Source organism: Anser anser (assembly GCF_964211835.1).
Source record: "Anser anser genome assembly, chromosome: 7".
Lineage (NCBI taxonomy): Eukaryota > Metazoa > Chordata > Aves > Anseriformes > Anatidae > Anser > Anser anser.
In genome coordinates, this window is record NC_139727.1 from 19,021,615 (window position 1) to 19,044,660 (window position 23,046).

General features: G+C 42.1%; 1 protein-coding gene and 1 long non-coding RNA gene across 7 annotated transcripts in view; one reads left to right on the forward strand and one right to left on the reverse strand.

The window, feature by feature from the left end:
• Nucleotides 1-6,068: 6,068 nt before the first annotated feature.
• LOC310902158 (uncharacterized protein) overlaps nt 6,069-23,046 on the forward strand; it is a 34,261-nt gene continuing 17,283 nt past the window's right edge. Inside the window, exons 1-5 of one of the 6 annotated variants that reach the window (XR_014586527.1) lie at nt 15,321-15,374; nt 16,184-16,255; nt 16,744-16,991; nt 19,070-19,139; nt 21,785-21,912. Coding sequence is in view for 1 of the 6 variants with exons in the window: in XM_083843203.1 (XP_083699329.1) it covers nt 6,545-6,697; nt 15,323-15,374; nt 19,070-19,139; nt 21,785-21,911 (402 nt within the window). In the remaining 5 variants the exon portion in view is untranslated. Of the gene's footprint in view, nt 6,698-7,778; nt 7,883-15,320; nt 15,375-16,183; nt 16,256-16,743; nt 16,992-19,069; nt 19,238-20,938; nt 21,527-21,784; nt 21,913-23,046 lie in introns of those variants that run through there. The other 5 variants (XM_083843203.1, XR_014586524.1, XR_014586525.1 and 2 more) reach the window with 5 other exon arrangements.
• The window catches only part of LOC310902159, a 32,351-nt gene continuing 20,154 nt past the window's right edge, over nt 10,850-23,046 (reverse strand). The window contains exon 3 of the long non-coding RNA XR_014586529.1: nt 10,850-11,104. This is a non-coding gene — a long non-coding RNA (uncharacterized lncRNA). The remainder of the gene's footprint in view (nt 11,105-23,046) is intronic.

Here is a 23,046-nt window from a genome sequence, read left to right on the forward strand (position 1 = left end):
TGTCAGTGACCGGTCTGGAGTCAAGGTTTTGGTCTTGGGTTTTAATTCTGCAGATGCTGAATCTCCATTCTGCTGACAATGAAGAGGAAGGAACAACTTCATGGAATCCACTGGCTATAGGAAATGTTCAGCTCATATCTTTGCTGTAGTTACTCTTTGTCTCGGGTAGATCCCTTGTTAAGACAAAATCAGACTTGATGCACCCAAGTCAAGGGGTTCTAGGAGGCTTGCTAACATCTCTGAGGTACTCACAGCTGCTGAAGTGTCTTTGATTGACAATACCACTTTCAAGTAATTCTTCCGTGTTTCCTTTTGTATTGTTTTCAATTACAGTAATTTCAACAGAGCTGTCTACAATCAGAAACTATGGAAATTGAATACAGAAAGATGTAATTCAAGGAAGAGTAAGTACAGCAGCATCAATTTTTTTTTTTTTTTTGAGAAACGATACAGACTTCTCAGGATCAACTCTGTGTTCTCAGTTTAACTGGCAGACAGGAAATGCTTTTTTTTCTTTTGGTCCCTAAGGATGTTTCTTTGTTGGAAAGCCAAACCTCCGTTTCCTCTATTCCTTGTAACAGATAGCAAACCTGGTGAACATAGAGTAGGCTTGGCACCAAATGCATGAACGTGTAGCCTATTTCTTTTACAAACCAGTTTCGTTTGGACATTGGAAGTCTGTCTTTGTTTTCTGCTAGAGAACTTGGTAGGCAGCTGATTGATTTTCTTGTGGCCAGATGCTGGAACATACGCTTGTGCAAGTGAAGTCTCATTAATGCAGCTAGTCTCAATGGGGTTAACAGCAATTAGTATGTGTGTGGAAGTCCCTGATGCAGCTGTTTCAAAAAATTTTGGCGGTGTCCAAATGGTTAAGTTGAATAAATTGGGCATTTAGGATGCCAGTGAAGTGTGGCATAATGAATTGGGGAGCAGGTACTACGTGGCTGAGGGTTGCAGAGATATTGGAATGATGTACAGAAGTCTGTCTTAAGCAGCACAAAACTGAGATGTAGGGCAGAAAGTAACAGTGGAAGTCAAGCTCCTGGCTCTTAGTGGCACCGGCTTGTCAGCTGGAGGGCTCAGGAGCAGCTGCCATGCTGGGCACCATATGACTGAAGCCAATCTCACATACTCTGATGGAAGGCTCCAAACTCCAACTCTGTTTTTATTTTTCTACATACAGATTAGGAACCTCGGTCACTGAGTCTGCTGTCTCTGCAAACTAGTCTGAGCCAGTATCTTATCTCTTCACTGTCTTTATAGTTTCAAGGGATGATTTTTCTTGAGTTACCTGGGTTCAAGACATAATACTGTATGCTTTAAAGGATTGCTGCCTAATGAGTTTTTGTGATTCCGAGCTCCATTGTAGAATTTCTCTGCCACGAGGCTCTCCTGTGCAGTACTACTGAGAGGATTTTCATTTTCAAAAAAATGAGAGGAAAAGCCTCCCATTTTGGGGGGTTTTGTGCACATACTTCTGAATTGCTTCTACAGTGGTTTGTCTGACCATGTTGCTGTAGAGACCAGACAGAGACATGGAAGGCTTCAACTATTTGATCAGTACTCAACTGGCAATACTAGTACTGAAATTAGTTGTGTGGGTTTTTTTGTTTGTGGTTGTTTGTTTGTTATTGCTGTTGTTTTTGTGTGCGTGTGTTTTCCCTGTCTGATGAGTAGGTTTATATGTTTGAGTTTGATTATTCTAGGCTTAGAGTTCTGTTTGCTCATGGTTGAAAAGTTACATGAACAACCAATGTTTACTTCGCAGAATCACAGAATCACCTAGGTTGGAAGAGACCTCCAAGATCACCTGGTCCAACCTCTGACCTAACACTAACAAATCCTCCACTAAACCATATCACGAAGCTCTACATCTAAACATCTTTTCAAAACCTCCAGAGATGGTGACTCAACCACTTCCCTGGGCAGCCCATTCCAATGCCTAACAACCCTTTTGGAAAAGAAGTTATTCCTAATATCCAACCTAAACCTCCCCTGGTGCAACTTTAGCCCATTCCCCCCCAAAAAAAGAAGCACTCACACAACCCCTGAGAATCGGCAAGAGCTGTTTATTGCCGGGACATCTTGCAGGCAAGCCTGCGGGATGTCCGTGGTGTTTGGTGGCTCCAAGCTAATGCTTGCGATGGAGCCTGAGCAACGAGTAGGGGGCTCGCCGGGCACTCCTGCGATGCTGTTGGTGCTCTCGGATGGCAGAGCACAAAGACATGCCGCAGTAGTCCCAGGCCTGTCCCGACAGAGGTGGATCCACTTCCACCCGTTCCTCCACATCTGGTGGATCCAGCTCCATGGGCTCCACAGTGTTGGGCAGAAGGCTAAGCCAGTCCTTGCCCGGGACTGCCCAAACGGGATGCCTTCCGTCCGGAATGTTCTCAGGCCAGGATGCCGAACCAGGGGGTCATCCAGTCCCACGCCTCGGTCCCAAACCACTGTCGGCTTGATTTTCATACATGGGTCCGACGCTGCCCTCTGGTTTACGGCCATTACTGGGTCCCGCACTGTGCTCAGGACTATGGGCACGCCTCTGCTCCCCGCGGCTCTCTGCCCGATGCTCCCGCCTTCGCCCCACGTCACCGTTGCTCCTATGGTAAGGCCCAGGCCCCCTGTTGCTGGGTGTTTGAGGGGCCGGACTGTTCCCCGCATCGTTGCGGTGCCAGTGGTACCGCATGTATGTGTCTGTGGGCTGGGCGCCAGAGGTCCCTTGGGCACTGGTGTCTCTTGTGCTGCCGGTGCTATCCCTCCACCCACGACACATCTCCTTCTGCTCAGGTGCATTCCTTCTTGGTGCCTCACCGGACGGCATCGCTGTCCTCGCACACCAAGGAGGCCTGCTGCTCGCCTTGCTCTTCTAGTCTTCCTCCTGCCGCACAAGCTGGCAGTCAGAGGGCCCAGATGCTCAGCGAATGCTGGGCCAGCTGCAGGGGGCCTGTTTTATAGGGCCCGCAGCAAAGGCGGGGCAGTGGTGGCCACTGTGACCTCAGCAAGCCTCTGTGATGGAGTGGCCCACGCGTGGCCAAAGGCAGCTGTGTTGGGAGCGGCCTGGAAGATGCCCTCACATGGACAAGGAGGAGGGTTGGGGGGCTGAGGGCCCCTTATCTGGAGCTGGCTCCCCCGGGCCATTTGGCTTGCCAGAGAGAAAGGCTGCCCCTCGGCCACGGGGACTGCCCTGCACCTCCCATCCTGTGCCCTGGGTTTATTTTTAACCCTGTTTTTTAGGCAATTTCATTCTATTCTTTACGGAAAAGAACAGAAGCAAGGTGCATCTTCAGCCCTAATTCCCATGTGTGCTTTGTGCGCCGAGTGAAGAATTTCTTCCTCACGTCACATCTCATCTAAATATCCCCTCCATTTGTTCAAAGCCATTATTCCTGGTTCCATAGCTATACTCCCTGATAGAGTCCACCACTTGCAGAAGTTTATGCCTTATTGGTGAATTAGCCACATACCTCTTGTTTAGAAGAAGGTCCAAAATATTGCTGTGTGCTGCTTGTCTTTCATATGTGAAGTGCAAGAAGAATGGAAAACTTAGGAGCCCCCCTATAACAATCAAACAAATAAAACTTAAGAACTTGTAAAGGACCAAATGATACCCTAGAATTGTGATAGTTGGATTTGCCTTGACATCTTAATAGAAGAATATGTTGTACTTGCAAACAACCTGCAGAAACATTTTAACAAATTATCTGTGAAAACAGTATTTTCAGAAATACTACATTTTCTTAGAGGAAGCACATCAAAAGAGCACAGGAAGAAAGAAAACATACCAGAAGAAGACCTATTATATTGCCTGACTTGAATTGTTTGCTTTACTTATCGTGAGGTTAAATTTGATCTTGGCAGTCAGTTCTGCAATGAAGTAATTTGCTGTAGCATTCTGTTAGACTACCTTTCAAAGAAGGCAGTGAGACTTTTTGACTGGTGTAGTCCAGCTTTAATAATATCGGAAGCTAAGACTGCAAAATTATTTAAGACATTAGTAAATCCCAACTGTCCTAGCTGGCAAGAAAAAAATAGAAATGTTAATAAACTTGATTGAAATTCTTTATGGTACAAGATGAAACATCATCATCTGAAAACGCATTTAGATAACTGGTCAGTTTTCATGTAAATACTCGGTATGAAAATAACCACTGTTAATAATTTAACAAGCAGTCTGATAAAATACAGGCATTAGTACCTGACTACATTGTCTAATGCAGACATGCCAAGGTTCTTTCAGGTCATGTTCCTGACAGGAATTTATTTTGTCCATTTGTCTCCAACAGCAGTACTCATTGTAAAATCCTAACAGCAGGATGTGGTTAGGACATCGTACATGTTATTATGGCTCTTAACAAGCCTTTTCCAGGAAGTGATGTTACAGACTTATCTGATACAATGCTTGCAGCCATGCCCCAACAAAATGTCTCACATCTTGTCAGACTGGGTGCCTGCAGTCAGCTTACCAGCTATGAGAGAGGAGCAACGAAGCTGTGTGATTTGATGGTCTTCACAGCTATTCTCAGAGGTCTTGAGCAGCCTCTTGACCCTTATGTCCAATAAGGGTCAATAAGGTGCTTCTGTTTTATTAAAACAAACAAGCAAGCAAACATCCAGGCAGCCTATCATTAATTTACTCGAAACAAGAGAACTCTAGTTTTCTGTTAGAAAATATGGACTGTGGTCTTGTTGCTACTGCACAAAGCAAAAGTAACCTATTTGCAAAGTAATTCTTTCTGTGTGTTGGCTTTGCCACTGAATTATTTTTAAATGTGATCCATTTTAAATGCAATACATTTTCTTAATTTCATCCTAATTAGTCTTACATAAACATTATGTAGGTCAGTGGTCCCTCAAGGTAAAGGTGACCTGCTGCAAGAAGGATAAATAGGGCTCCAGGGTTTGTTCACAAGACTGACAAATCAGTGTTCCTCTCCAGAGGTTTGGTTTTCTTTCTTTCTCATTCTTTTGAAAACAAGCTTTGGTCTAAGGCAATCTTGAAAAACATAAGGCAAATACAACCGGCTCAGATACCTGAATCTGTGAAGAATGTAAAAATCAGGTCCCAGAAACTGGTTGTGGCTCATATGCTAGTTCTGCGATGTCTGTGACAGCTTCTGAATAGAAATACTGCCCCTAAAAGTTAAACTAGTGTTGTCCAAAGCAAAGCAAAGGGTAAAGTCAAGCTCCTTGGGCATGATGCTGAAAAGAGACAGTATGAGACATGCGAAGTTGTAATGTAGAGGGCCTTTAGGATGCAGTGATATTTTCCTGAATTGGGGCTCAGTAGCTGGTATTTTGGGGAGCGCGGTCGAAGTCACATCAGGGTTTTGTGAGAATGGTTGAACAAGGAATCAGCAGGGGAACTGTAAAGCTTTCTTTGCTTAGGCTTAGTCGGTTGTACAACCCTGAGATCTCAGAAAAATGAAACTATGGATAAAGCATCCCTTTGCTTCACTTCAGCTGTTTTACTTTGTCACAAAAAAAAAGTTGGAGCACTCTATTGGAAAGAGCCAAGTGTTTTGGTTGCTGTAGACATGTAAGATGGAGCTCAGTGCTTTCCACACGCACCTGGGGACTTGACTCGTGGAAGCCGTATCCTGCCAGAAACCAGTCCTTAGCCAAGCAATTCTGGACAATTCCTGGCATACAGGAGAGCTGATAAAGTTGACAGGAGCATGACCAAGGCTTTGCGTGTGTGTTTGTACAGCTTGTGCTTGTCAGGAGGCAGAACTTTTTTCACTGGAGTAATACCCTGGTGGATGCTGCACTGTTGATGTACGGAGGTTGGCTGTTTGCTCCTTGGTCACTCTCTGCCCTGTGGGCAGGGTGCTGAGCCACCAGGACCTCCCTAGACCCAGCGTGGCCATCCCTCCAGCACTACCTGCAGGGAGAGGAGCTCAGAGAGCAGCAGCATCTTCACTGTGTGCTTGACCCAGATAGTGACAGGAAGAAAAAAATTCCTTGTGGTTTTGCTACAAACACTGGTGTTTTGCTTTCCACCGAGCAGCGGTGAGCCAAGGAGGCAGCTGCTGCAGCAGGTAAAATACAAATAACAGTTACCAGTGGCAACGGGTCTCCTCTGCTGGTGAATGAGCTCCTTTTCTGGTCCTGATGACCCATTATAATATACAAATCTCCAGCCTGGTGTTTATTTCTTGTTTGTCAGAGGAACTGTAGGTTTTGATAGCTACTTAAGGTTGTGTGGTTGAAATAGGATCCAGAGGTGTGTATGTTTATACTTACCAGCTGCCATAGTAAAGCTCTGTGGTTTGATGATCCAGCTGAGTATAAATCACCACTTTAATGCTCAGTGATACATCACACTGAGACACCAGCCTTTAAGAAGTGTCTCTGTGTTAGTTACAGTGCAGTGATGAAGACAGAAATGCAGTCTGCTCTGAATAAGTTTCGTTATTAAGGTGGGCTGACCTACTGCTGTGTTATACCAGCCCTGGCAATCTATGACACATCTTTCACCAGATCTTGTCTAAACTGCAGGTCTGTTCTTAGAACCTACATCTTTCTTAGATACTGTGCCAGGTTCATGCAAACTTCATGTGAATGCTCTGTGCTGTGTCTTCAGGGCTGTTACAGGACCATGGTTTGGTCCTTGTCTATCCTTACAGGCCTACACTTTTTTGCAAGCAAGTCACAGTGCCACGTGTGCTTGCTGACTCAATCTGGGAGGAGGACAGAGGTGAGTGAAAAAAATCATTTTTTTGCATTTGAAGTAGATTTTATATTTCCAGGAGTTAGACCTTCAGGAGCTGATTTTTACATAAAAAGTTGGACTCAATGATTCTTGTGGGTCCCTTCCAGTGTAGGATGCTCTGTTCTGTTCTGCCCCACATGCCATTTTTCGTGTGCTGAAATGGTTGGATTTCCAAACAGACACTGGGGAGCCTGGTATGCCCAAGAATTTTTAATGTGGTTTTCCAAATATTTCAGGCAAAAATGCCTAAAATTTAATGGTCCTAGAAAAATGAGATATTGAATCTGCTTCTGCTGTGCGTAGTCACTTCAGTATTTCCTGCAGTGCTGTAACTTCTCAGATAAGATTTCTGTGAGTTTTTCTGTATAGGAAATTATTAAAATTTATCTGCATCAATCACTAAGATTGTGGATAGCGCCTTTGTTGCCATAATGTCCAAAGATATGTATGAAGATCCCACATAAATTATTCCTGACGTATGAGTATGAGGCAAAGTGTATAAGTGAGATAGACAGACGAAAAATAGATGAAGTCTGGGAAAAGAACATTGAGGTTTTTCTGTAAAGCTTGCAGAGATGATAAATACTGTTGAAGTAATATGCAAACAGCAAAACAAGTGGTTTGGCAGCTGCTGCAAAGCAATTTACCTTGCTGACCAGTATCACCTCAGTTGCATTTCTGTGTTCCTTTCATGGTTTTTTCACACTCCTGTGGTCTCTAGCTCTCTGCCTGGGTTGGCTAGGGATGTTTAGTTTCTGTTAGTGCCTAAAAAAATGGCATAGCACAACTGCTTGTTGCTAAAACTAATGGCAGTACCATCATAGCTTCCAGATCCTGTGTGCAAACCCGTAAGGCAAGAGGCAGGAGGTGTTGAGATTTCCTGGTGTTTTCCCAACCTGGTCTGGATCGAGAGGTATTGATTAGATATTGTAGTCGAAGGTTGAGAGGATGCAGTTGTTAGCCTGGACTAACAGTAATGAGAATCACCTTGGTTGCCCAAATGACTGATTGAGGCATGAACACCTGCATTTAATCTGGGAGGCAAAGCCTTGTCTGATGAGGAGAGCAGGAGGAAAGGATTGGCTAAAAGCTGCTGAGTGTGAAGGGCACTTAAATGTATGGAAGCAGTACACAATAAATACTGTATAGCTCAGTGAATACTGGCTCAAGGTATGGAAATACTGCCTGGAGAAGATGGATTTTGACCTTAGGGTTTTAGTTTTTGATGTTTCTTTTCATGGCTCTTTATACTACTGTAAGGCAAATCAAAATGAATATTTAATGTGAGTGTGTGTGAGAAAATGCTGGCTTGCAAAAGCAAAATCTACACTTCAGAAGCTTTTGTAACACAGACTATATAGGGGAAAAAGTTCATAGATGTTTTGTTTTTTTGTTGTCACTGCTTTCTGACCAATACACATGGCCAAGAAGACTGCCAGCCAATGTGCTTTGGTTTCTGCAAGTTTTAACACCCCCTGTGTTCATCTGAGGCAGATTGTCTGTAGATGTCAGAGTGATCTTGGACACAAGTGATCATCTTCTGTGTTTGATGGATGGTTGTGGAAGTTCTTCAGGGTAATAGTGTTGCAGCTTGGTAAAGGCTTATCTCACTGGAGACTGCTCACTTGGCTAATCATAGTCAATATGAAGCAAGCTCCCTTTTCTTTGGTATACCACGAGAATTTCATGTATTTGCACTGTTGCTGCAGCAATGCTGAGCTGCCTCTAAAGAATAATATTAAGTGGTCATAAAAATACATGTTTCAAGGAAAAAAATGTCTGGTCCTAAGTTTTTAAGCCAATGCTCAGCTATGCTTTCTCACTCTTTACCTTTGTCAATAAAAACTGTTTTGCATTTCCGTTGTTGAGTCCCAGGTGTGTTTCAGGCTAATTACTTCAAACTGTATTTGCTCACAGCTGAAGGTCAGGTGTGCAACAGCAGCTATGATGTACTCAAAATTTAATGAATCTGGTCTTTTAAGCTATAAGAAACCACATAATCCACAGTAATGATTGATAGGAAATTACCACTTAATTGATTCCAATATTAAATGGCATGAGAAAGGGACGTACTGATTTACAGCAAAGAGCTCCCTGTCTTCAATAAGCGAAGACAGTGATGCCCCTCTATAGATTTTATAGTGGAAAGTAGGAGGTATTCTGGATCTTGTAGCTTGAAGAATCTCCTTTTCTTCATGTCCTGCAGTATCTTCTGACATTGTGGATTGTATTTAAGTGATTGTCATACCCTGTCTGCAGTGCACAGAAGTTTGTGGTGTCTGGCTTTCCACTTAACTGCCTGCTTTTCTCCTGTACCTCTCTGAGACATTACACAGTTTTCTGCTTTTAGAGAAGTGCTCTAATTTGGTGCTTAAATGATGCAATACCCTATTCTAAAAGGGACCAGTTTGTACTGTTTCACCTTGCAAAACCTTGAAAATAATCATCTTACGTTATATTTCCTGATACCTGTTTAGTTCCCCTGGCTTTTTCCTGAACGAGGAAGTATTTATAAAGCCGCCTCTAAATCTGTTTCTCCATATCATAGTGACAACAAAGACACTCTGACATTGGTGCAGACTATAACTGGAGGGATTATAAGTACCCTGGTTGTGCTGTCAGAGCAGTAAATACCTGTCAAATTCAAGCACAAGTGTATTCCTTCCCAAAAGTGCAGTGTGCTGAGATGGAAGGATCCTCAAGTGATACAAGGATACAAGCAGCTTGGGAAAACACCGTTTGAAACTGTCCCTACAGAGGCACCTTGCTGCATGTTCTGCGTGCCTGCCTTGGAATAAGGAAATAATCAGTAGTTACAAGTCATGTTGGCATGTCTGTCTGCATGCTCTTAAATCCACAACAGGCTATATCCCTTTGCTTGGTGCCTTCCTAGCAAACCTGGCTTTTCCTGCACTTCAGAGTTAAGTACACTTCTGATTTTCGTCTTTGCAAAGAACAGAGGCTTTGACTGTAGGTTCAGAGCTGGCTTTATTGCAGAAGGGTAGGGAGGTAAGCTGCTGCATAAGCCTACTGTTGAAGAGATGAGCTAGTTGCTCTGAGGGTAGGGTGAGCTGCTAATCCTTCCCTCCTGCTTGTACAGGCCTATGCTAAGATGCCTTTGGGCTGGCTTTGAAGCAGGACTGATTCACTGGAAACATCTGCTCCTCTGTTCTGGCTTTCCAAGTAGCCATACCTTGCAGGGTGGCCCGCACTCAGAAATCTGGATTAGGATGAACTGGGGAGGAGGGTCATAACGGAGGATTCATTTTGGAAACATCTTCCGATGTCACACATAACATTGGCTTTACTAACGTACAGAGGAGGCCCAGTACATCAGGAAGAAACTCTGTACGCTTTTTTTTTTATATATATATGTAGAATTATTCAGAAGGGGGAGAGCTAAATCAAACTGTCAAAGTATCACAAGAGCACCTCCTAATGCATGTGCATGACCGCATACACAAAACTGGGTGATTTGGGGTTACCTTTTATTCTGTACGTTCACCTTTCTCATTATCAAACTTTTTTAAGGTAGTTTATATGTTGTCTTGAAAATGTGTAGCATGAATCCACTGAAACATCAGCGAGTGTGGAGTGAAAGGTATCCACTATTATATATACCTACTGGAGGCTCTTGTTTGCAGCCTGTGAGGAGGAAGCTGGGTGCAAACACCCTGAGCTTGCACATCCAAGGTGTCCCCATTCTGAGCCAGCTGAGGGCACAGCCAGAGAGCACATGGCCTGGGCCAGCCTTGCAGAAGCCCCTCCTGCCTGTGTAGCCAGAGTTCAGGTGTGAACACCTGCTGCCTTCCCCACAGTTTATTTCCTTGTGGCCTGCAGTGGCTTTTTATCTGTTTGAAGACGGTTATTTTGTGTCTCCTCTGTCAATCCCACCTCTAAGTACACCAGAATGATTTAGTCTTGTTATCTCTGATAAATGCCACAGGAGAGGCTTTTTGGACTTGTTTCAGCTGGTTCTTTACCTTTCAGGAAAGGTAAGGTCACAGCACTCTGAAGTAGACTTTACTGACACACAGTGAAATTGTGTGGTAGAACATAACCTTTCCTAGCTGAAAGTTAAGCTGGTCTGCTCAGACAGAAGAAATAATTTGAAAAAAAGAAAAAAAAAAAAAAGAAAGGAAGAAGAATTATTGGGGAGAGAAAGGTGACAGTTTATTGTAACTTTTCTGCAAAGCTTTCATACAGATTTTTTTCCCCCCTTTCCTAGACACGGACCTGTCAGTGACAGCACTGATCCGCCTTCAGCTCCATGGATGTGTTAGCACTCAAGAGGCAGGCACTGTAGCTGCAGTTGGCAGAATGTCTTCTCGAGGTGGTCAAGGAGGGGCACTCCTCTCCAAAGCACAAGGTTGGCGTAAAACTTGCTGTCAGCTGCAAAAGGAATTAATTTTTGCCTGTACGTTAAGGGTAGGCTATAGTTGGTGTTGCTGTTAAACAGTTGAACTCTTCCCTGGCTGCAAGCCTCTTTGTCCCACACAAAAAGCTTGTAGAAGAAGACAAAACCAATTTCATAACACTGTAATGAATATGAGAAAAGCAATTTTCCTAATGTCACCCTGAAATCCTGAGCAGTGAATTTCAAACAACTGAAGGTCTCCTAACATAATTGTGTGTCTGTTCATTAAAACTGCATATAGGATCACAAAGCTTTGCAGAAATATTAAGCTACTGGATTTAAGGCTCACTCTCAGAATAGGGCCTCCTTTCTACCCTAAATCCATGAAAATTATCACACAGAAGGAAAACACAATTTCTATGCAAACTTCTGTTTCTTGTATTTCTTTTTCTTTCCTTCTTTTTCTTTTTTTTTTTTTCTTCTCTTTTTCCTGGTTTGTATTGTGACTACTATATTACCTTTGGTTTGCAATTGTTAGGCTGTGTTGGAAGTTCAGCCTGCATGTGGAGCTAGGTGGTCCTCTAGCCTGCATGCAGTTTAGGTATGAGCAAAGCAAAGGAGGATGAGTGGAGTCTGCAGATTTGAGTCTTACATGACTGCCACCTTGGCCCTCCTAAGGGAAGGGCAGGTAACTAAACTGTTTGAGGAAGCAGTTATGGTCCTGAAAGAGATGCAAAAGCTGATGCTGATGGATGTTTTTGAACAAATCTACTTTTCTTACAATCTCCCACATTGTACAATGTTGTTCATGTTCATAAAGACATAATAAGAAGGGCCACCTCTCAACTTTTTAACATGAAAAATGCTTCTCTTCATCTGACAAAGCTCAGCCTTAGAGAGGTACAAGGATACTAATGATTACCAAAAGCTTGTTCTTGTTGTTATCCTGAAATGACTGTACTCTGTCCAGAAACCACCTCTTGCTGACGGTACCATTTTCTACTTGTAAGAAGCTTATTGAACTTGATTCCCCACAGACATTTTCAGTAAACACCAAAAATAGTACTACTCTCTAGTTGCTCCCTGTGTCTGTGTCATTACTGAAGACACTATATCTGTATGTATGCCCATTCATAATGCTGGCAATAAAAGAGTAGTATGAGCATTATCCCCCATCCTCTAATGCTTTTATGAATAGCTAACAGCAAACATGTTGTTCTTAATGTTTCTTTACAATAACCAACAAGATGATTACCTCTGTTAAAGCATAAAAAATAAAGCAGGTTAGAAGCCTTCATCAAAATATCTGTAAGCAGTAAGGTGGAAACTTTTGCTGCTTAGCTGCTGGGAGTATGCATTCATACTCAGCTCAATGCTTGTACAAACGTAAATATAATTGCTCAATCATGAAATTTATGAGACAGGGAATGAAATATCTTGCTGTGATGTAGAATAATTGTGTTTATGATGGCCTTCAGGAACCACGACTTCGGTTATATTAGAATATTTTTCTGACAAGTCATAGCTTTCTTTAAGCCAAAGACGTGGTATTACGAAAGGAAGATAGACTTTGATTTAAAAATAAATAGGTCAAGATTTGTAGATGAGCAGGATTCTGCTCCCAAATAACCTCTGTGTGCTACATCCTATTCATGAAAATGCAGCGTTTCTGTGATGACTTTTGTGCACATGTGGTCATTTTGTCATGCTCTATGTTTACCAGGAAGAGAGGCTGATGGTGGGACGCTGTCAAAGAGTGAGCCTCTAGAGGCAGCAGGCTAGCAGAAACCTCTGGAAGTGAGCATGGCCAGGGTGGTTGATGGGCAATAAGTAATACGCAGTGGCACCCTCTGGGAGGGGAGAAGAAGGTCAAGATGCTGATATGGCTAGCACCAAACTGAGAGCTGCATGGAAGGTTGAGAAGAATGCCAAAAAACCTTTGACAAGAAGTGGAAAATTATGAGCAGCCTAAAGGTTAGGAAAAGGGAAACAGCTGTAAAATCATTGTTTTTCAGAAAATGAGCCATGAATTGTGCAGAACTATATGGACTTCTGTAGAAGTAAGGATACTGTGCATGACAAATGCCCTGAGGAGAGGAGGAAGCAGAAACTGGGAAATAAGAATGGGGAATTTTGTTGGGTTTTATCTTGGGATTACAGTTCTTTAGGTTATTCAGCAAGGAGCAGTTAAATCTCTCTTTCCTGTAATCTGATAGATACCTCTGAGCAGGTAAGATCTCACAACTGCAGTGGCTGGCTGAGAGAAAAGAAAAATTGTTAATATGAAGGACATCTGATGGCTCTGCACTAGGCCCATGGGAAGTCTCATAGGGAAGGGTTTTCGCCTCTTCAGTCCTCTCTCAAACTTCTGTTCTACTGCTGCCCTTCCCACAACAGGAGGAGGGTGTTCCTGAGACAGCAAAATTCAGTTCATCAGGGTCATGAAAAAGCTCTGGACTGGCTCTTCTGAAAGGGTTTCAGATGTATGTATCACTAATCAGATATGATGACTACCCTGTGAGACCGTGGACCTCTTCAGGCTCTATAGGTCTTAAGGAGACCAGCCTGGAAATGGGAAGACTCTTAGGGGACAACTAGAATAATGACATTTGTATTTAGCTCCAGAAAGTATTGTCTTGTAAAACAAGGCTTATGTCAAGGAAGGTGATGGATGTACAGTGGGTGCAGTTAGAAACTTTTTGATGTAGCAGTAGCCTGAGGAGAGCTACTCCCTAGAAGAGTGACGAGGCTGGACCGGGTGCAGTAAGTGGCCAGAAGCCCTCTATCTGCAGCTCTGTGGACAGGACAGAATGAGCATTGTCCGTGATATCCTGCCACAAAGCAAGCCTTAGCACATTGCTCTGCCGGTGGAAGAAGAGTGTTCTGGAGGAATGACCCTGTGGCAGGAGGAGTGTATCCATGAGACCTCAAATTGTCACTTAATGTGTGTTGTGCCAGAAGCAGTTGTGTAATGATGTTCTTTTTGTCTCCAGATGCCCTTCCCCTCAGCTGAGTTTTCCTGTTATGCTGGTGTCCCTCTTAGGGTTGATTCCAGCAGCAGCGGATACTGACCTGGGTTAGAGGGAAGAGCGAAGCGAGCACTTGTTTGCAGTGGTTTCTATCTGATACTTTCAGTGTTTGACTGAAAAAATGTCATGATACAAATTCAGTGAGCCTTTATGTTTTGCCATCACAGGTTTGGATGTGTGAATTTTTAGCGATTAGACATATGAAATGCTTCTATATAGCTTTACACACAGATTTGAGAGAGGACTGTTAATGGATTTGAAAGAGATCGACTGATTTATCCAACTATGTTTTCTTTTAGTAAAGATTTCTGATACGCTGCCATTAATATTTCTTTCTGTTTTTACCAAATGAATTGTATAACTAGGCAGCTGGTCTATAATTATTTGTAAATGTTGCAGAACATGCAGTCACCCAGCTGCCTACAGCTGCATGCCATTGGGAAGGCAGCGAGGTAGTGACATGCTGACTTCCTTGAGACAGACAGGTTTTTGCACTGGCTAGGTGCTAAAAAGCACAAGTCATCAGAAGTACTCTTTGTTGCGTTCTCTGAATTTTTCTTAATCTCTAACACGTTGCAGCTCTGCCTGCACTGTGATGTGCATGGTCCAAGCAGACGTGTTTCTGTTGCTAGCACGGTGACTCTGGGTTCCTCTGAGGAAAAGGGCCAGACTGTTTCAGTCGCTTATCTCTTTTTCTAAGCAAAATGCACCTCAGCAAGCATAGGTTTGTAGCAGCATTCTCCCTTCATTTGCATTTTTATCGTATCTGGTAAACAAAATTTCAAATAACACTTAAAGAGCCATTCCTATGTGTTGGTGAAAGATATGAGGAATCTAATTTAAATCCAGTTTCATCTGGCCCATGCTTGCTTTTAGTGTTGCTCTCATGCTTGCTTTATCTGTTCCAGAACTTGCCGAAATTCTGTTGAATTGCTGCTTTTCTTCCCCTCTCTCTATTTTACACTTGGGTTTTTTTCTGACACTGTTCTTAAAAGGAGCAGTGCAGAGGACTATTAGGACTACTAATAGGACAGGATAAATCCTACTGACTCGAGTGAAGCACTTGAATTATCTCCAAACTGCCACTTTTATTGACAAAAGAGTATTCTAATAGATAAAACTGTAAGTCCTGTGTACTCCGCTATGCTGCTCATAGTGATGGGAAAAAGGTTACTGAATGTACACTGTTTTTTTCCTGTACATACTGACTTTATGTTTTTGTAGAGCAGACACAATGGTGCCACTCCTTTTGCTGAACACCAGACAGGACCATCAGGTGTGTTTTTGATCTTTACGTTACCCCTGCAGAATGGTTTTATCTCCAGCAAGAAGACAAACTGTGAGACATGTGGTTTGGGGAAGGGGAGACTGTCCTTTTGCCCCACAAAGTCAAAAACTCTGGATTGCAACTGTGGCAAGATGTTTAGTAAATCCTGGATATGGAGCTACTACCCAGAACTAGTAGCTGCCAGTCTTGAGATGTAGTATAAAGTCCCCTAACAAACCTTTGCCAGTTATTCGTTGCTGTGGGATATACTGAGCTGAACAAGGCTGAGAGGGAAAACCTGAGGAAGGCAGAAATCTTGTTAACAGATGTTATTTTACCTTCTAGTTGCTCTAACCGGCAAATACATGGTTGTAAGCAGACATGGAATAAAAGCTCCATCAGCTGCTGAGGCTCCTGCCAGCCCATCCTGAGCACCTTTTGGGAGTGGAGACTTAGTCTCATTCCAGATTGTTTGATATAAGCATGTGAGGAATGGGATGAGAACAACAAATAACTTGTTTTCATCTCTGATTGAAATCAAAATAAAATGCTGGCCCAGAGATTACAGGCTAGTGCAACTCATTATGCTGTTCAGACCTGCTTTGTTTTTCCACTTTTAATTGTATGACAGAGCAGCAGGATGTTTATGGAAGCATAAGAGGCTTCCACAGATGAGCTCTGGCAAAATATGTGATCCTGGATATGAAAAAGCAAAACTGAGAGATTTGTACATGAAAAATCTAGTGTTATGATGCCTACTTTTCTTTATCTATGTTTTCCGTCATTTCTGACTTACAAAAGTTATTTCTCTGTGTTAGGTTGCTTGGTGTGGGTGTACCAGCAGACCAGAATACCCAAAGGATTAAATATCTGTACTTGATGCTTAGCAGGCAAGTGAAATTTGTGTGCTAGTGACTCGTTTGCACCAAGTCCCCTCTTGGGCAATGTCAGGTTCCAGGGCTGATGATCCAGCACCTTTCAGGATCTCTGCATTAACAAAAACAAAACACAACATTGTGCTTCTGAGCACAAATGCATTCTTAATAGAATAATCCTTCATTTCAGTGTTTCTGTGAGACATGGGATCACTGTCTGAATTGCTTTGACAAAAGAAAATCAAGTTTGTTTATTTTCTTGTTATGTTTTGTTGTGTTTTCAACTAGGGCTTTACTAATTAAGCAGCAATTTAGTTGCTTACACTTTGAAGTTTCATTCATTACCTGTCCTGTGTTAAGTCAACAAAAGGCTACATCTAAGGCAGCGAGTCTCAGGCCATCGCTTTTTTGGCTGCCTAATTAAATGTAATTACTTTATTTTGTGCCAGGGTTCATACTTGTAACATTGCCTTGTAATAATTTAAATTGTATGTATGCTGCAGGGGGACTGTTTGACGCCAGAGAGGAGACGTTCCTGCTGTCCTTCCTTGCAATAGCATGCAAGTCAAAAGTACAGAGACGTCATTTTCCTACCTACTTATTAGCTGCCCTACAGGAGAAGCTCACCAGTAAGGCACTCATTTTATATGGACAGGATGTCTAACGGACCCACTATTGTGCCTAAAAATAGCCTGAATAGCATTCAGGACATGCTGGGATTAGCCACAGAGGGAATCCTAGACATTTAAAAGTGAGTGACCTTCCCATGGCACATGAGCTTTGCATCCGTTCTCTTTTATTTTATAATTATGACAGATCAAAAGCATTACACTGCCACTCATTATCTCTTTAGAGGGATTTGAAGAATTACTGTCCTCATGACAAGCAAAATACTCCTGCTGCTTCTATTTGTTGAGATCAAGCAGTAAATACCCCTCAAACAGCAAAATCACCTGTATTTCATTTTTCCCCTCACGGATTAAGAAAAAGGTTGTTGCAGGAAGAGTAAATGAGCAGCCCGATGCAGTTAATGAGCTCTGGTAAAGCTCCTGACCCATGGAGTAAGTACAAACCAGCCTGAATTTTGAGCCAGACTTCAATGATTAATAATATGGTAAATCTAGTCTCTCTGGTAGTAATAATAGGGGTCACCTTTGGCTCTTTGTTGGCCACTGAAATGAGTGCATCTTCACGGTATGTCGGAGCCCTCCCTTTTCGTCAATGGTGCCAGCAGGTCTACAGCGAAGCAGTTAAACCTAATGTGAGATCTCAAGTCTCTCAAGCTGCATTCAAGTTTAAAGGCGGAGGAGGGGAAAGACCAAACAATTTCTGGCTTTCTAAGAGCTAGATAATTTGTGGAGTGTTTGGAGGAACATCACAAAGAATACAAATGGAAAAACAATTAATCAATTTAATGTAAGGGACGGATGGGACTGTTTCTTTCCAGAAATACTGTCATATCGGTATGTGACTAAAAGCAGGAAGCAGGATTTCATTTATAATATATTCAGTTCAATATAAAATGTCTTGGTGAGGGGAAGACCCTAAATGTTTGCGGCAGTTTTGCAATTTGAGAGAAGCAGCAAGATAAAAATCAAACATGCATGTATTTGCTGTGGCTTTTTTTTTTTTTCTTAACGCTCTTAAGAAAACCTGATTCCTTATACATACTGTTTCAGTTTAGACACCTTTGGGGATTATGCCTGAGCTAATTTTTTAGCTCACTGAATATGCTTGGCATTCAGCCCACTAAGTTTATCCTATCCGTGACTGAGAGCACATGTCACAGTGGAAGATATTAGGAAAATGTTTGCTCCATGATTATGGAACTAGGGCTTCAGGATTTAAGTTTGTTAATGTGTGGGAGTAGGGAGAGAGGAGACTGTATTTTCATTTGATCCTGTCTTGTGTTTAGGACCCCATTATACGTCTTGTCAAGTGTGCATTTTGTATGAGGGATGAGCATATTCATCTCCAAAGAGCAGGCTAGGCAGCATGAAAAGCATTTCAGTTTTGCACCAGTAGGTACATAAGCTAAACCATATAATTTACATTTCTCTTTTAACTTGCATTTACACCCACTTACATCTGCTGATGGCAGAAGCTTATTGAGATAGGGAGTCCATCAGTCTACGTTCAGTTTTAGATGTAGGGGTATCATTAATGATTAACTTCTTCTCATTGAGTATCAATTTAAATCAGATCCATTTAAATTCATTTAGAACTGCCAGGTGCAGATGTGAAGTTCTATGACTCAGACCCCCCACAGCAGGCTAAAGTAAACAAATTCATTTAAGGATGAGGTAAACTTCCAGAAAGATTGTGCTAATGTCCCCTGACTGAAAAGGCAAAAAGTCTATATGGACGCCAACTGTGGAGCATGGTTCAGTGGGAGAGGAACATGGAGCTGTGCCTGTTACTGATGAAAAAGCCCCAAACACATGGAAAATACTTCTGCCCTGATTCTGCCTCTTGTGAAGCCCTTTGGTGCTATGCTGGTAGTGTCAAACTTAGTGTAGAGAGACCAAATTCTGCATTAACAGAGTACTGGAGAGCTCTCCAACTTCATAGCAAAGTTTGCTTGGGCTGCTAGAATCACAGGCCCCTGGTTAGGTGTGTCTGTCCCTTCAGAGATGGTGGGGTTGTTGGAATTCAGTTGCAGAAGCAGAGCTTGTGGTTTGTAGTGAGGCTGGAGCAGGCTGAGATTGCCTACCATCCTGCTCCATCAGACAGGCTGCCTTAGAAGGGCAGAGCTATGTAAAACCAAAGAAAATGGGAAAATCTGAGAACTACTGTAAAATGTAATCTGCTTTGTGCTTTCTTCCCCAGACTGTAAGAGACCTGTCTTAAGAAAGATGGAGGTGGCCCCCATCTTCCTTCCACGTGCTGCTCTGCCAAGGTACAGGACATCCCAGTCTTGCTGTATTCTGCCAGAGAATTACAGCGGAGAGGAATTTGTACACTACAACAGAAGCTGAAAAGAAAGAAATCATCTGTGTGAGGATCATGAGCTGTTTATTTTTTGTTTTGTTTTCATGCAAGACAAAAAGCATGACCCAAGTCACTAAGTATTAAGCAGCATATAAAACAAATGAATGAACAAACATGGAAGTGTTTACTGTCTTAAACCTCAGTGCTTTCTGGTGCATGTTTTACTGTATCTTAGATTAACAATTAGGTTTGAGAGTGTTTTTGTGGCTGGCGTTCGAGATTTGCTTCCTATCAGAAGTTTCAAGCACAGCTGCTTCTTGCCATAATGCTCTAAGTGGGCTCTTGCAGGAGGACTGGCAGAGACCCAGAGGCACTACTGATGCCAGCATCTGCATGGCTGCAGAGGTGTGCCCAGAAGTGGTGTGTGTGCTAAACTCAAGAGATGATTCCCAGTGAACTTTCAATTCCTACTTCACTTTTTCTGCTGTGCATGATTTTGTAGATCTTTGTCTTACTTCCCTGAGTTACTTCTTTTCCAAACTGAAGAGGGACAGCCTACACTGTTGCTTCTTACCTGGGAGCTGATTTGTACTTTTTGATAAAGACTTCCCTGATTTTTCTCACCCCCGTACCCTAGCAGAATTCTGTCGTATCCTTTCTTGAGACAAGGAGACCAGAATATTCAGGCTGTGGTTAAACCACAGATTTAGATGTTGGCAGGATAGTGTTCTTGGTTTTGTCTGCTGTTTCCCTCCTAGGAACTACTAGTTCCTAACACTTGATTGTTCTTTTAACTATTGAATATTGAGATGATGGTTTTGTGGACCTCGTGACTATAACATTAAGATTTGGTAATGGTCAGCTCAGATCTTACAATTTCTGTGTATGTAGTTAGAAAACACCACGACCACCACCTCCCATATGTAATTTTACACATAGCAATGTTTGGTCGAAGTACTGTTTGGCTCCCTTAACACTACCCACTGACTATTACCCACCATTATGTTTGAAAGAGTTATTTGGATCTAGCATGAAGTTGTGAGGTCCTAAGAAATCTCTCCACCAGCTGTGATCTTGAGAGAAGCAGTCACATTTTCTCCTGATAGGTTTCTGGACTTTGTATACACAAGATGTGAAGCCAACATCCAGATCTTTGTTTGCTAGGAGCCAATGAGGCTCAACTTGAACATCAAAAATACTAAAACAAAATACTTCCAGCCCCTGTGTCCTGTTATCAACAGATGGTATTGATAGCCTGTTCCATAGTAAAACAACAAAGGTCTAAACAGGATCTTTAGCAAATTGCCAGTGCAGATGAAAGAAGGGAAGATAGAGGATTAAGAAAAATGGTGCGTTTAAACAGAAAGGAAGGAAAGCAGCATGTACAATGTACGTTAATTCAGTTTTCTTGTATATGCATCAAATGGCCCTGAGTCTGTTGCTGTTTCAAAAGGGGTATTATGGGTTTCATTTTTGGGGGGAGTTGTTTTTTGCTTTTTTGTTGTTATTTTTGTTTGTTTGTTTTTGTTACAAAATCATTATTTAAGTGGAGCTTTGTCTTCCCATCAACTCCAAAAATGTGATTTAAGGGCCACATTTCAGAAATTCAAGGCAAAACACCGTCACCTAGCCTTTAGAATAGGGAAAGCAGTGCTGCGGGGTCTACAGACTGGGAAGACTGACATAACAGCAGGACAAATAAGGAGGGTTTGTGTTTACCAGATCTAGCCAATGCTTTGATAAACATCACGTAGCTGGGAGGAGGCAGTGGTGCATCTGCGAAGGCAAGTTGTCTTACATTTATTGAGTTCTTTGAGGGAACCCCCATTGTTCATGTGTCCCTTGGCTCCCAGTTAGTATAGATTTCTTTGGCAGCTAAAGGCATTATGGAATGTGAGGAAAGGTCTTTAAATGGTGAATAATTAATTAAAAGACAGGAAAAATCAAGTAGGAATATGTAAACGGCTTTCAGAAAGGAGAGAGATCACCAGCAGGTAGTGCAAGGATTTCGTGTGTTCAGTATACTTGGAAATGAGTGGGAGGAAGAGGTGAACTATACGGTGACAAAGTGTGTTGATGATAGCAAGCGTTATGGGGGAATAATGTAACAGACCAACTACAATGGGCTGAAAAAGAAGGTGGTGATTAAATGACTCATGTGACAAGACATACAAAGGAACTAAAGTGGAGGAAGTGCTCTCATCCTTACCCTTTCAGAGATAAGCCCTAAACTGACTCTTTCCATCTATATTATAACTAATGGTGCCATGAAAGCATTGGCTGAGTGCAGTAGCAGTTAAAGGAGGAATTCAAATTTCAGAAGTGGAGATCGCTGTAATGCTGAATCTGATGCAGGTCTGTGTGAACCTCTGGTCTCTTCATCCCCAAAAGAATGTGGGTGACTGGAGAAAGCAGAGAGAAGGTTAATGGGATAATCAGAGGTCTGGCGTGACTTCTGTGTGAGGAGTGACTAAATAGGAGGACTCATCAGCCTAGAAATAGCACTCAGGAGAGGATATCATAGAATTATATGTAATAAGGAGTGTTGTAAAGAGGGTGACCAGCAGTTCAATGCCAGTACAAACCTTTTTTCTTTTTTTTTTTTGTAACCAGGTTTTCTCATTCTGATCAACATCTCCAAGCTTGGGCTCAGTCTGCCAATATCTCCTGCCTCATGAGTGATAGCACTGCAGAGTGGAATGGATCACATTCAAAAAGCTGGTCTGTACAAGCGTTTTAAGGTACGGTGCATACTTTAAAAACCCATTAGCTAAAATGCTGTCTGTACTCTTATGCAGTAGAATATCAATGCATCAGCCTTGGAATAGCTGTAGAAGAAAGTACTTAATATTGAATTTTCTTGCCCTTAAACTTGAATTATAATGATGATACTTCTGTGGCTTTGCATTTTACAATACAACTCTAAAAATACTCCACAAACACTTTAAGATTCTTTCCTCATGATTGTGATGTCTGCCTTGGCAAATGGTGTGCATTATAAAGATATATTGTAGCTGTATTGAAGGTACATGTTACAGAAAAAAAGAACTCATTACAAACAGATGTTGTATTAATTGTAAATGTATGTTCTTTTTAAAAACTGAAATTGCTCTTAAAGCACCTATCAAAAAGTTCAAGTAACAATCCCTGTTGTGTTCATGCATTCTATCTTCCACATTTTTGTAGGGGAAAAAAATCCAAAACAATTTAGAGGCTCTAGCTGTAATGCTGCTGTTTTATTTTTGATACTTTCGAATAACTAAATACTTCAAGTCAAATTTTGGTGTGTTGCATAAAAAACTCTGCATTCTCTCTATATATATCTTTAGCATCTCAAATTTACTATTACGTGTGAGAATAACTTCAGAGACGTGTGTGTGTATTTAAGAGCAAGGTGGTGCATGGAGATCTGAGGAGAAATTCTGAAGACTAAGATTAAGTATCTTAACTACACACCCTTGAGGTTGTGATAATTCAGAAATATGTCTTGGGGGAGTTATAAAGAACCTTTTTCAGGTATAAGGTAACACTAGTAAACAATACTTAGCAGAATTGCTGAAAATACTGAGTCCGTTTAATCTGCACGAGCAATCCTTTGAAATCCAAGAAACAGATATAACACGGGTTGCTGTAAAAGTGGGGTGAGAACATGCCAGATCTCTTAGGTAAACAGTCCGCTCACAGTCAGGCAGACTAGATATTCAACATTTGACATAAAAACAGTACCTTCATAAGTGCATCTAGTACCACCATCAATGCCTGATTTAGTTGGTCTCTCCATGTAACTGATGGTGCTCAGTCATGTGGTTTCTACTTACTCAAACCCCCTCCTTGATCCATGCTACTCTTGATTCATTAAGGTTTGCTCTGATGAA